The 14,018-nt window shown below is 45.2% G+C and overlaps 1 protein-coding gene across 1 annotated transcript in view; it reads right to left on the bottom strand.

Annotated features, from left to right (window-relative positions):
• Nucleotides 1-5,976: 5,976 nt before the first annotated feature.
• Nucleotides 5,977-14,018, bottom strand: part of SEPTIN10 (septin 10) — a 50,021-nt gene continuing 41,979 nt past the window's right edge. Inside the window, exons 9-10 of the mRNA XM_077814108.1 lie at nt 8,522-8,712; nt 5,977-7,145 (exon numbers count right to left, since the gene is read on the bottom strand). Of these exons, the coding sequence (XP_077670234.1) occupies nt 7,136-7,145; nt 8,522-8,712 (201 nt within the window). The 3' untranslated portion in view covers nt 5,977-7,135. The remainder of the gene's footprint in view (nt 7,146-8,521; nt 8,713-14,018) is intronic.

The following is a 14,018-nucleotide window of genomic DNA, read 5'->3' as shown; positions in this document are numbered from 1 at the left end:
ATAGGGACAACTGGAAGAAGTTGTATAGCTATAGGCACTGATCATTGTCACCTATCCTTGAGATAATATTTTAAACTCTCTAGGTTCTTATACTATATTCACATTAAGGTAGTATCTTTCTGCACATAGTGGAAGACAAAGGGGGTACCATATCTTCAACTTAAACCTAATTTTCCTATCTGTGCCTTTCCTATGCCCATAGTTGGCCATGTAAAGAAAGTAACTCAGCCCTTTGGAATACACACAGCTTAATATAATCTAGAAGCCAACGATGTGGTGCCATGGGAGGGGTACTTGTACAGCTCCAATAGTTACTGCTTTTCCATAGGGTTCACGAAACTCAGGATACAGAGCAATATATCCCACAGCTGGAATATGCAGAGGCCACATTGAAGGATAGTCATACATTTCCTTTCATCAGCACCAAGGGAAACTACAGTAATTAACATATCTCCTTTCTGGAAAGCCTTTTTGAGAGAGTTTTTGGACTGCGGTCACCTAAAGCTGTATTCTGACTTGTTTCCAATTACAAGGTTGATTTCAGATTACTATCACTGTGACAGAAATTACTGAATAGAAACTCAGACTTCTCTCGTTGTATGCATTCACTTGAATGCTCTTTTTTTTTGTGTGTGCGCCTCACTTCTACCTAGATAATCTAAGATTCCATTCTATGTCAGAAATACTAACATATAATGTGTTTAATGCCTTACATTTTCAACAGCTCAATGGCATAGGTACTTCATGTTTTTACAGATGGAGGAAAACTAATCTCTCTGCCTCAAGAGACACAAGGCTACAAAAGAACTCTGCCTCAACTAAGGAGTAAGAACCTGTAACTTCCCAGGTTCTCGTCCAATGTTTGTTTATGCTCTAGCACAGTGGTTTTCAAACTTTTTTTCTGGCGACCCAGTTGAAGAAAATTGTTGATGCCTGTGACTCAATGGAGCTGCGGATGAGGGGTTTGGGGTGTGGAAGGGGCCCAGGGCTGGGACAGAGGGTTGGGATGTGAGAGTGAGGGCTACGGGAAGGGGCCGGGAATGAGGGGTTCAAGGTGTGGGAGGGAGCTCTGGGCTGGGGCAAAGGGTTGGGGTGTGGGAGGGGGTCAGGCCTCTGGGCTGGGGGTTGTAGGCTCTGGGGTGGGGCCAAGGATGAGGGGTTTGGGATGCAGGAAGGGGTTCCAGGTTTGGGAGGGGCTCAGGGCTGGGGGTCGGGGTACGGGCACAGGCTTACCTCTGGCGGCTTCCAGTCAGTGGCGCAGCCGGGGGGCAGAGGCAGGCTTCCCACCTGTCCTGGCACCATGTACTGTGCTGCGGCCAGCAGCAGGTCTGGCTCCTAGGCAGAGGCGTGCAAGCAACTCCATGTGGCTCTCGCCCACAGGCACTGCCTCCCACCAGCTCCTATTGGCCAGTTCCTGGCCAATAGGGGTGCGGAGCCGGTGTTCAGGGAGGGGGCAGTGCGCAGAGCCCCATGGCTCCCGCGCCTAGGAGCCAGGACACAGCATGATGTCGGAACAGGAAGGGACTAGCCTGCCTTAGCCGGGCAGCACAGCCCATGGGACTTTTAACGGCCCGGTCAGTGGTGCTGACCAGAGATGCCGCGACCCAGTGCCTTACATTCCGCAACCCAGTACTGGGTAACGACCCGCAGTTTGAAAACCACTGCTCTAGCATAACTAAGTCAAGGGCAACCTAGCTGGGTCAAAGGCCAGGATATTAAGCAACAAAGACAGACCAGGATATCCTTCATCAATGGTGAAGGTGAAAGATGAATGTGAAGCTCAGGACACACTTCCTCAGCTAGAGGAAGTAATGTAACCCACACACCTTCTGGGCAGAACATCACAAAAGCACTCAGGGTTTCACTGCTGAGTGCAGGTTTGTGAGTGCTGCTAGGGACAAATTCTCTTTCTGATCACTGCTCTTGGACCAATACCTGCAAAAGTTTATCTATTCTGAAAGCATCTGTATTGTCCTGTCAAAGTGTTTCTCTTGGCACTAAACTACTTATCTTAGTATGGATGTTACTCATTATTAACAATAGTTTACAATATTTGTTATTGAATATTTATTCAAAGCTTCAATATTTCATAAAAATAATTATTTGTACTTTTGTTGGTTCCCCTTCTCAGGGCCGTAACTAGAGTGGGGTGAGAGGAGCAGCCGCTCAGGGTACAGAGCCGGCGGGGGTGCAAAAATGGGTCAGCACAGGCCCAGCAACATCAAACATCTGCCCCCTTCCCCCCATCCCCCTAGGATAGCAATGTCACCTGAAGTCCATGAGAGTAGTTTAGGGGAGCATTGCCTCCCCCAGAGAGGTTCCAGCTGCTTCTCCTGCAGGGTGCTCACTGCCTTTGCAGCTGGATGCTGCCTCCTGGGTCCTAGGGCTGGTTGTCTTCCCCTTCTACGGAGCTGGCTGCCCAATGTGGCCACCAGGCTGTTTTCTGTACAATGGTGAGTGCAGGGTGATACGGGGATAGAGGCAGGTAGAGGCAGATGTGGGATGGGCATTGGGGCAATGAGCAGTGGGGAGAGGAAAGGGGATGAGATGGGGAGACGAAGAGGATGGGGCAGTGGGGAAGAGAAGGGGAGGGGATGGGGAATGGGGGGAAGCAGGAGCCCTGCATGCAGCATCCCGTCAGCAGCAGCAGCTGGTGCTCCCGTTAAGATGGCTCATGCCCTCCCAGCCTGGGGAGCCCACCCAGTACAGACACCCCTCCAGCACCCCCCAAATACTCCCTCCAAGATTTCCAGATATCCCTCCCTGTAGACACCCCTTCCAGCACTCCCAGATATCCCTCCCAGTACACAGACACCCCTCCAGCACCCCCCATAACCCCCTCCAGTGTCCTCTATTTGGGAGCTTGAAATATGGTAACCCTAGGGGTTACTCTGTTCTCACAGCCTTGGTTTCAGCAGTTGGCGGGAGCAAGTCCATCCTGCCAGCAGTCGCCTGCCACCAGCCCTGGGCTCGGCCCCAGAATCGCATGGCTGAGCTCAAAGCTTGGGCTGTGAGACCGAGATCCTGGAATCATGGGGCTGGGGCCCGGGGAGCAAGGGCTGGTTCTGCTCTGCGAGCAGGAAGTGGGGAGAGAGTGACCTGGCTGCAATGGCAGGTCCCTGGGCAGTGAGCAGGGTGTGACCGGTCTGCTGAGAGGCAGGTGCCCCAGGGGAATGAGTCCTCCAGGCAATAGGGAGCTTCTCATGGCAGTCAGACTCCATAGGCAGGGGGGGCCAGCTCCAGAGGGTGTCGCCAGCCAGTGCTGAGCTCCTTCAGGGAAGAGGCAAGAGCATGTCAGGCGCAGGTTGGAGCTGTGCCACCCACCCTGCCTGGGGACTGCCTGTCTGTGCAGAGGTGGCCTGGCTCGGGGAGCAGGGCAGGGAGGGCTGCCAGGCAGCCAGCCAGTGCTCTGGCTCCCACAACATGGAGCGCCAAGGGTCTGAGCGGGCCAGGCAGCTCCTACCAGCTTCCAATCTGCTGGCTACCGGCAGGAAGCGACTGTTTTTAAACTGTGGGGCACATGCCCCTAGGGAGGCATGCTCCACAGTTAGAAAACCTCTGTGCTAAATGGGAGACAAAAATCTGAGTGGGCATGTGACCCTGCGTGCCTCCCCTCTATGTTGCTTCTAGTGGGTGCAAATATGATTAGAGCCTGGGTCAAGCAAAATGCTTAGTTATGGCTCTGCCCCTTCTTGGTAAAGGTTGAGATGCTGCTTAATGATGCTGATGTCACAAGCAGTTCTTGTTTCCATATGTTACAATGACTCCATGAAATACTGAAAATATCAGTACACTATTTTAAGTCAGGTATTTTCTCCACCTAATTTCATTGTGCAACTGTAGATTATCTTGAATATGGAAAAAGGAAAATCTTGTATCAGCAACAGCAGGGGATTAAAATAAAATTTTGCTGTGAGAGAAAATCAAAGCCAACGTACAAATATTACTATATCATTAAAGTTACATTACCTAATGTGATCTTTGTATGTTTTATAGTTTAAAGTACAAAATCATGACTGGTGTGGAGAAAGTAAATAAGGAAGTGTTATACTCCTCATAACACAAGAACTAGGGGGTCACTACATGAAATTAATAAGCAGCAGGTTTCAAACAAACAAAAGGAAGTATTTCTTCACACAAAGCAGAACTCTTTGCCTGAGGATGTTGTGAAGACTATAACAGGATTCAAAAAAGAACTACGTAAGTTCATGGAGGATAAATCCATCACTGCTATTAGCCAGGATAGGCAGGAATGCAAAACCATGCTCTGAAGTGTCCCTAGCCTCGGTTTGCAAGAAGCTGGGAATAGGTGACAGGGGATGGATCACTTGATAATTACCTGTTCTGTTCATTCCCTCTGAAGCACCTGGCATTGGCCACTGTCAGAAGACAGGATACTGGGTTAGATGGACCTTTGGTCTGACCCAGTACGGCCGTTCTTATGTTCTTTGGTTCTTTACCTAACAGAGCAACTGTTCCAGTGGCCCAGAATGCATATATTTATATATATTGTGTATATATATATACATACACACACACACACACACACACACAGAAGTTACAATTTTTTCCACGGAGGCTGTGGAAGTCACAGAATCTGCGATTTCTAGTGACCTCCATGAATTCGGCCGTCAGCCAGGAGCTGCAGGGTCCCGTCCCTCCACCCCCCCGGTGCGAGGGGGGGGGGCCCTGCAGCTCCCCATGGCCATGGGTGACAGGGGCCCCTGGAGTTCCCAGCCACTGCAGGGCCTCAGCTCCTTGCCGCTGCAGGGACCCCCCCGGAGCACCGAGCTGCTGCGGGCAGCGGGGCCCTCCCACAACTCCCAGCCAACACAGGCAGTGGGGTTCCCCAGAGCTCCAAGCTGCAGTTGGCGGCGGAGGCTCCCCGCAGCTCCGAGCTGCAAAGGACGGTGGGGCCAGAGCTCCTGGCTGCCTTGCGCAGCGGGGGCCCCCCGCAGCTCCCAGTTGCCATGGGGCGCAGAGGTATCCTGGAGCTCTGAGCTGCTGTCCCTAGAGTTCCAAACCACCATGGGCGCCAGGGGTCCTTCAAAGCTCCCAGCCGCCGTAGGTACCCCAGAGCACTGAGCCCTCACTGGTGGTGGGGGCCTCCAGACCTCAGAGCAGCCCTTGCAGCTGCCCAACATCTGCAGGCAGTGGGGGGACCCCGCAGCTGGGCTCCCCATTTTGTCAGGGATATTTTTTAGTAAAAGTCAGGGACAGCTCACGGGCTTCCATGAATTCTTCTTTATTACCCGTGGCCTCTCCGTGACTTCTATTAAAAATATCCATGCCTTAAAATCTTAGCCTTAATAATGCATACAGTATGCATTGTGATGGGGGCATCAAAACAAGAACAATGAAACTAGAATGAATATCCTAGCAATCACTACATGAGCAGAATAGTCCTTTCAGAAGTGCCTACTTAATGAGCATATACAGAATTATGGTAAATTAAAAAGTGTTCCACCTAAACTCTTATTTCCCACATGATGACTGTAAGATCAGTAATTGCTTTCTAATGCTTTGAACTCTGTTGTACTGTTAGATATGCAAGTGCACACACCAACATTTATCCAGTATCTTATATTTCAGGGCAAGTGCACACAAAGGCAGTTATGGACTTTTCCAAGCTACACTTCATCTTCTATTATACTACTCCTTTCCATTATTCTCCTCCCCTCCTATCACCTTATCTTATCTTTGTGTGCATTAACTCCCCAGTCTAAATAAACTCAGAAGGGCCAGAGCTTAAGCACAGTAACAATTTATGAACCAGTCTGACTTCTTGAGCCAATGTGCCAGAACTAAAATTTTATTTTGGCCAATAAATCATTTGTTTAAGAAAAATGTTTGAAAAATTGCAACTGTACTACTTTAGTTTATTTTTAAGAGTAACGTGAAGTCTCACCCTGTGTGTCTAACACCACCACACACAAAAGTAGGATTTAAAGCAATTTAGACACATTTTAGCAACTAATATTTTATTTAAAAAATAGTAATATACAAGTCATCTTTGGAGAATTACATTGTCTATAGACTATTGCAGATAAATAGTTATTGGGGACTTTTAAAATATAAGGATTGTTTTAAATGTGCTTTAACCTAAAGATGCTGAAGTTAACAAAAGGGAAGTTTAGCCATCTGTTCTAGTTGTATGACATAATTTTAACACTACAAAGCTATGGCTACTTTCTGAAGTTTGTTTTTAAAAAATGATTCTTCAACCTTTTCTGTAAGACATTAAACAGTTTGTCTTTATGTAGTAAAGAGATACAAATAAAGTAAGGCTCCAATCCTGGAAACAGTTATACACGTGTTTAACTTATGCATGCAAGTAGTCTCATTGAAATAAATGGGACTATTCGTGTTTGTAAAGTTACTCGAGTATCTTTAATAGCCCAGTTAATTTTAAAACTGCCCAGCTTCTGAACCACGGAATACATGTAAAGAGGCCAAAGACTGAAAAGCAGATGAAAGTAGATTAGACCATATTTTTAAATGACTTGGTCTTCAATTAGTAATGTCAACTACAAATATATTAGCATGCAACACTACAGCACTGAAGACCATAATTTGTTTTCATTAGAAAGCTTAGATCACAAAATCAGGACAGTGTTTCTATAAAAAACAAACCATTGTCAGCAAAATTAATAAGTGGTTATTTGAGCAGATTTAAATATTTAATACATTTCAAAACACTTCAGAAGTTACATTAAGTGCTGTTTAGTAAGTAAACATAATGTATCAAAATTACTTTCAAAAGGCTATAATATAATATATATCTTCACTGAATACTTCTCTACTACAGCATTCATATTATGAATGAAAACTGTTTACGGCAGAGATATTTTCTTTGGTACAATGCACTTAAATGTGACTTGGCCATATGCACATAAAGTATAAGGGCATATCAACGTAGCTGCTTAATGGAAATGTTCATTAAATTATATTAATGTGACAGTAACTTACAATGCTGTATGCATATTGACCATATACTTTTCTTCTGTAACTTGCAGTAGTAATGGCCATTTTCCAAATTCTTGTTTGGTAAGAAATACAGAAGAAAAATAAAAAGCATAGGAAACTATAGCTTACTTGTATAATTTTTAACATTTGCTTTCCATAATCCTCTGTATTACATAAAGCTGGAAATGAAACAGAAAAATACATTAGTATACATTAGTAAATATAGAGAAAATTAAAAACTTTATACTCAAGAATTATTCATAATGGCATAGTTAATAAATCAATTTTAATAAATCCGTTTTCATGTACAATTCTTACAGAAGACTACATGAAGGGAAAAGAAAGTAGCTACATTATTTATAAGATGCAATTTTGAGAAGGTGAAGTAGAAATAGAATACTGATGTATACACAGAAAAAGTCAAGCCTGGTCTTGCTCCAGCATTCATGGGAATGTGTGTGCCCATATAACTTCTAAAATTATGCATAGCAGTTGGCCAGTGACATACAGCTGCATATCAGATAAAAACTGAACTTTCAATTTCAATAAGACTGACACAAACAACAAAGCAGACAGTTATTTACAGTTAAACTGTAATCCACCATCAAGGAAAAAAAATGATTAATTTTATGATGTTTGTTTTTGTCACACTCAAAGTTAAAACATATTTTGTGTGCATTCATTTACTTTGTGAAAACACATTTGTTTTAACGAGTTATTTGGGAGTTCTGTTTTTAAAGGACCCCTGTAACTCCACAACTTTTTCAAGTTTTCACAAGACAAAAGTCAATTGGCTCCAAAAGTGAAAAAATGTGGGCCATATTCAAGATACAGCACAACTGTATGACCACGTTACAAAATCCTGAAAATACTTGTTTGTAATGTATGTGATGATACAGTCACAACTATGGCAGAGTAACTGATTCCTCAGTGGCGAGGAGGCATTGGAGGATTACAAGCCAATGAGTGCCATTGACCCAGCAAAGATTACTGTTTAGCACTGGCAAAGATCCACATTGGCTTCACTCTTTACTAGAAAATAGCATAGCATATGATAACACAAAGAATAAAAGAAGAAATGCAAGATAAAAGTAGTAACTATAAAGATCAATTCTACATTTTCTACAACTTTTGAAACTAACACATACCCTAAACCCATAACACTTGACAATTGCATCCAACTGCTATTTCTGGAATTCCCTGTGTGAGTTTCTGTCCCTTTCTAACTTCTCACTCTGTTCCTGCACGTTCACAATTTCATGATCTCTGACATCAAAGCACAGGAGTTCAAGCCGAAAACCTGGATCCCTTATTGAAAAAAAGAACTCTCATGGAATATACAGCAGCTCCTCAGATCAGTCAAAATAGCGAAGTTATTTGAGCCAATGACTCAAGCATAATGATTATTCATACTTTAATTCTCATCATATAAAAGATAACATATTCACACTGTTTATTAAAATGACTGAAGCTTGGTTATGACTAAAGAACTCTTTGAAATGTGAAGACTTTTTTCTCTATTGATATCCTAGCTAGACTGCTAGTTAGCACTTACTTTTTACGGTCCTTGTCTTTTTTCAAACTAACGCTAGGTGTAGATGCAAATGCCTGTGCTTGAAGTAACTCAGTAGCAGCTTTTCTTTTATTGAATGCAATCATATCATCTTCCAGGAGTTTTCTTTTTTCCTCCAGCTTCATCCTCTCTTCTTGGTGAAGTCGTTTAAGGTGTTCAAATTTAGCCTGCAGCTGTTAACCAAAGCACAAAAATTGCATTTCCAACTAGCGACACACGGTGGTAGCCTTGCCAAAGGAAAACACTCACTAATACTAAAGCAAACTTTGTAAGCTACATAGATAGCTTGCATGTTGTTATCATTGTAGATTTCTTACATATCTTGAGTTCTTAAAACACTGCTTCATAAATCAACCATAGGGGCACCATAGTCCTGTTAAAAAAAACGTTAAGTAAAAGAAACTTTTGAAGTACAATCACATATTTATATGTATTTGCAAAAAAGGCTCAAACAACCATTTTTTTCCAAACAACTTTTTAAAAAAAGACATTTAGGATGATATGTATACAGATTTTAATTCGTATTAAAAATTAACAGGGAGACACATGGGTAACTTAATGCTGGAGCCAATAAATTGCAAGAACTAAATAGGGCACTAGATTTGCATCAGGAAATATTTTATATGGATCAAAAATTGAGGCATCCACAGGTAACATTTCTGAAGAGAGGGCCCCCTTTATGGTTCAACAGAGGAGTATCCAATCATCACTGAGCTGAGTAAAGAAAAACAACAGCTTGATATAAACTGGAGTTGGGAAGCTCTTTGATATTGGAACCTCTGAGAAGAGGGAAAGATTAATAGAGCATTCGAAAATTAGGACTTGTTGGGCAGAATATCTAAGACTTCTATCTCCCTAAAACTAGATGGTCAGAAAGCCATCAGATGGCTGTATATGTATGTAGCCCACTGTCTATGACTACAATTTGAGTAGTCGGAGAAAAACAATTTGTTGTATCACAAGAGTTAATTATTTATTTGAAAGAATTGTTCTCTGAAGAAACACATTTTAGGCTTTGTCTACACTAGCACTTCTGTCTGCAAAACTTTTGTCAGGTAGGGGTGTGAAAAAAACCACACCCCTCACCAACAAAAGTGCTGGTGTGGACAGTGCTACATCAACAGGAGAGCGTCTCCCACCAATATATATACTGCCGCTCGTTGGGGGTGGTTTAATTATGCTGGCAGCAGAGAGCTCTTCTGCTGGCATAAACCAACTACGCAGGAGACCTTACAGTGGCGCAACTTCAGCGGTACAGCTGTGCTGTTATAAGGTCCAGAGTATAGACATAGCCTTAATTTCTCTTTGGATCTGTGCAGTTACAGATCCGAGTGAACCACTGCATGCTCAAAACCTCTGTTGAAGCTGTCCATATGGACTGCCACACTTGGGAGATTAACAAGCAAGTAGTGACCCTGTAGGTTGGTCAGTCTGAGGAGCAGTATTTAGAAGTAACTGCAAGACTACTGTCCTGAATTGGGAAGAATTCAGGTACAGAGAGTAATGTTGCATAAAGAGTTCCAAATACCAACCTTGCATACAAGACAGATAAGGTAGGTGAGGTAATATCTTTTACTGGACCAACTTCTGTCAGTGGAAAATACAAGTCCTCTGAGCTACACAGAGCTCTCCTTCAGGTCTGGGGAAGGAAGCAGCCTCTGAGAGATTGTCTACACTTACAAAACTGAGAGTGGACGACATGATACATCTGAGGGAAGGGAACAGAAGGAGACTCTGCCGATTGGAAGGCATGAGATGCACTGTCCTAGGTTTTGGGGTTCCACGACCACCGCTCCCAAGAGAAGGTGGCTTGGGACGCTCTCCTCAGGGGGACTGAGTCATCTATCTGCTGCCCTGACCAGAAAAACAGAGAAGTCTGCTGCTTGCCAGGAGCTAGGATTCACGATGTGATGGAGAGACTGCAGAGACTCATCAAGCCCTCAAATCGCTACCCCTTCCTGCCTCTCCACGTGGGCACCAATGATACTGCCAAGAATGACCTTGAGCGGATCACTGCAGACTACGTGGCTCTGGGAAGAAGCATAAAGGAGTTTGAGGTGCAAGTGGTCTTCTCGTCCATCCTCCCCGTGGAAGGAAAAGGCCTGGGTACAGACCGTTGAATCATGGAAGTCAACAAATGGCTACGCAGGTGGTGTCGGAGAGAAGGCTTTGGATTCTTTGACTATGTGATGGTGTTCCAAGAAGGAGGAGTGCTAGGCAGAGACGGGCTCCACCTAACGATGAGAGGGAAGAGCATCTTCGCAAGCAGGCTGGCTAACCTAGTGAGGAGGGCTTTAAACTAGGTTCACCGGGGGAAGGAGACCAAAGCCCTGAGGTAAGTGGGGAAGTGGGATACCGGGAGGAAGCACGAGCAGAAGCACGCGAGAGGGAAGGGCTCCTGCCTCATACTGAGAAAGAGGGACGATCAGCGAGTTATCTCAAGTGCCTATACACAAATGCAAGAAGCCTGGGAAACAAGCAGGGAGAACTGGAAGTCCTGGCACAGTCAAGGAATTATGATGTGACTGGAATAACAGAGACTTAGTGGGATAGCTCACATGACTGGAGTAGTGTCATGGATGGATATAAACTGTTCAGGAAGGACAGGAAGGGCAGAAAAGGTGGGGGAGTTGCATTGTATGTAAGGGAGCAGTATGACTGCTCAGAGCTCAAGTATGAAACTGCAGAAAAACCTGAGAGTCTCTGGATTAAGTTTAGAAGTGTGAGCAACAAGGGTGATGTCGTGGTGGGAGTCTGCTATAGACCACCGGACCAGGGGGATGAGGTGGACAAGGCTTTCTTCAACTCACAGAAGTTACTAGATCGCAGGCCCTGGTTCTCATGGGAGACTTCAACCACCCTGATATCTGCTGCGAGAGCAATACAGCAGTGCACAGAGAATCCAGGAAGTTTTTGGAAAGTGTAGGGGACAATTTCCTGGTGCAAGTGCTGCAGGAACCTAGGGGCAGAGCTCTTCTTGACCAGCTGCTCACAGAGAAGAATTAGTAGGGGAAGCAAAAGTGGATGGGAACCTGGGAGGCAGTGACCATGAGATGGTCGAGTTCAGGATCCTGACACAGGGAAGAAAGGAGAGCAGCAGAATACGGACCCTGGACTTCAGAAAAGCAGACTTTGACTCCCTCAGGGAACTGATGGGCAGGATCCCCTGGGAGAATAACATGAGGGGGAAAGGAGTCCAGGAGAGCTGGCTGTATTTTAAAGAATCCTTATTGAGGTTACAGGGACAAACCATCCCGATGTGTAGAAAGAATAGTAAATATGGCAGGAGACCAGCTTGGCTTCACAGTGAAATCCTTGCTGATCTTAAACACAAAAAAGAAGCTTACAAGAAGTGGAAGATTGGACAAATGACCAGGGAAGAGTATAAAAATATTGCTCGGGCATGCAGGAGTGAAATCAGGAAGGCCAAATCACACCTGGAGTTGCAGCTAGCAAGAGATGTTAAGAGTAACAAGAAGGGTTTCTTCAGGTATGTTTGCAACAAGAAGGACGTCAAGGAAAGCGTAGGCCCCTTACTGAATGAGAGAGGTAACCTAGTGACAGAGGATGTGGAAAAAGCTGAAGTACTCAATGGGTTTTTTGCCTCTGTCTTCTCGACCAAGTCAACTCTCAGACTATTGCACTGGGCAGCACAGCATGGGGAGGAAGTGACCAGCCCTCTGTGGAGAAAGAAGTGGTTCGGGACTATTTAGAAAAGCTGGACGAGCACAAGTCCATGGGGCCGGATGCGCTGCATCCGAGAGTGCTAAAGGAGTTGGTGGATGTGATTGCAGAGCCATTGGCCATTATCTTTGAAAACTCATGGCGATCGGGGGAAGTCCCAGACGACTGGAAAAAGGCTAATGTAGTGCCCATCTTTAAAAAAGGGAAGGAGGAGGATCCTGGGAACTACAGGCCAGTCAGCCTCACCTCAGTCCCTGGAAAAATCATGGAACAGGTCCTCAAGGAATCAATTCTGATGCATTTAGAGGAGAGGAAAGTGATCAGGGACAGTCAGCATGGATTCACCAAGGGCAAGTCATGCCTCACTAATCTAATTGCCTTCTATGATGAGATAACTGGCTCTGTGGATTAGGGGAAAGCAGTGGACGTGTTGTTCCTTGACTTTAGCAAACCTTTTGACACGGTCTCCCACAGTATTCTTGCCAGCAAGTTAAAGTAGTATGGGCTGGATGAATGGACTATAAGGTGGATAGAGAGCTGGCTAGATTGTTGGGCTCAACGGGTAGCGATCAATGGCTCCATGTCTAGTTGGCAGCCGGTATCAAGTGGAGTGCCCCAAGGGTCGGTCCTCGGGCCGGTTTTGTTCAATATCTTCATAAATGATCTAGAGGATGGTGTGGATTGCACCCTCAGCAAGTTTGCAGATGACACTAAACTGGGAGGAGTGGTAGATACGCTGGAGGGTAGCGATAGGATACAGAGGGCCCTAGACAAATTAGAGGATTGGGCCAAAAGAAATCTGATGAGGTTCAACAAGGACAAGTGCAGATTCCTGCACTTAGGACGGAAGAATCCCATGTACCGCTACAGACTAGGGACCGAATGGCTAGGCAGCAGTTCTGCAGAAAAGGACCTAGGGGTTACAGTGGACGAGAAGCTGGATATGAGTCAACAGTGTGCCCTTGTTGCCAAGAAGCCCAATGGCATTTTGGGATGTATAAGTAGGGGCATTGCCAGCAGATCGAGGGACGTGATCATTCCCCTCTATTGGACATTGGTGAGGCTTCATCTGGAGTACTGTGTCCAGTTTTGGGCCCCACACTACAAGAAGGATGTGGAAAAATTGGAAAGTGTCCAGTGGAGGGCAACAAAAATGGTTAGGGGACTGGAACACATGACTTCTGAGGAGAGGCTGAGGGAACTGGGATTGTTTAGTCTGCAGAAAAGAAGAATGAAGGGGGATTTGATAGCTGCTTTCAACTACCTGAAAGGGGGTTCCAAAGAGGATGGATCTATACTGTTCTCAGTGGTAGCAGATGACAGAACAAGGAGTAATGGTCTCAAGTTGCAGTGGGGGAGGTTTAGGTTGGATATTAGGAAAAACATTTTCACTAGGAGGGTAGCGAAGCACTGGAATGCATTACCTAGGGAGGTGGTGGAATCTCCTTCCTTAGAAGTTTTTAAGGTCAGGCTTGACAAAGCCGTGGCTGGGATGATTTAGTTGGGGATTGGTCCTGCTTTGAGCAGGGGGGTTGGACTAGATGACCTCCTGAGGTCCCTTCCAACCCTGATATTCTATGATTCTATGAAAACTGCAACTGTGCTGCCGTGGCATTTAGTGAAGACACTACCTACACCGACAGGATAGCTTTTCCCATCGCGTAGGTACTCCACCTCCCCAAGAGGCGGAGGTGAAACTACACCAGGAGGTAGGTCGATATAACTGTGTTGCTAGGGGTATGCAGTCAGTGGTTTCGGGGGTGGGGGGGTTCCCTTCTTTTTCCCCTGTATTGAA

Source organism: Eretmochelys imbricata, chromosome 1 (assembly GCF_965152235.1).
Source record: "Eretmochelys imbricata isolate rEreImb1 chromosome 1, rEreImb1.hap1, whole genome shotgun sequence".
Classification (NCBI taxonomy): domain Eukaryota; kingdom Metazoa; phylum Chordata; order Testudines; family Cheloniidae; genus Eretmochelys; species Eretmochelys imbricata.
This window is presented reverse-complemented; position numbering and strand designations above follow the sequence as displayed.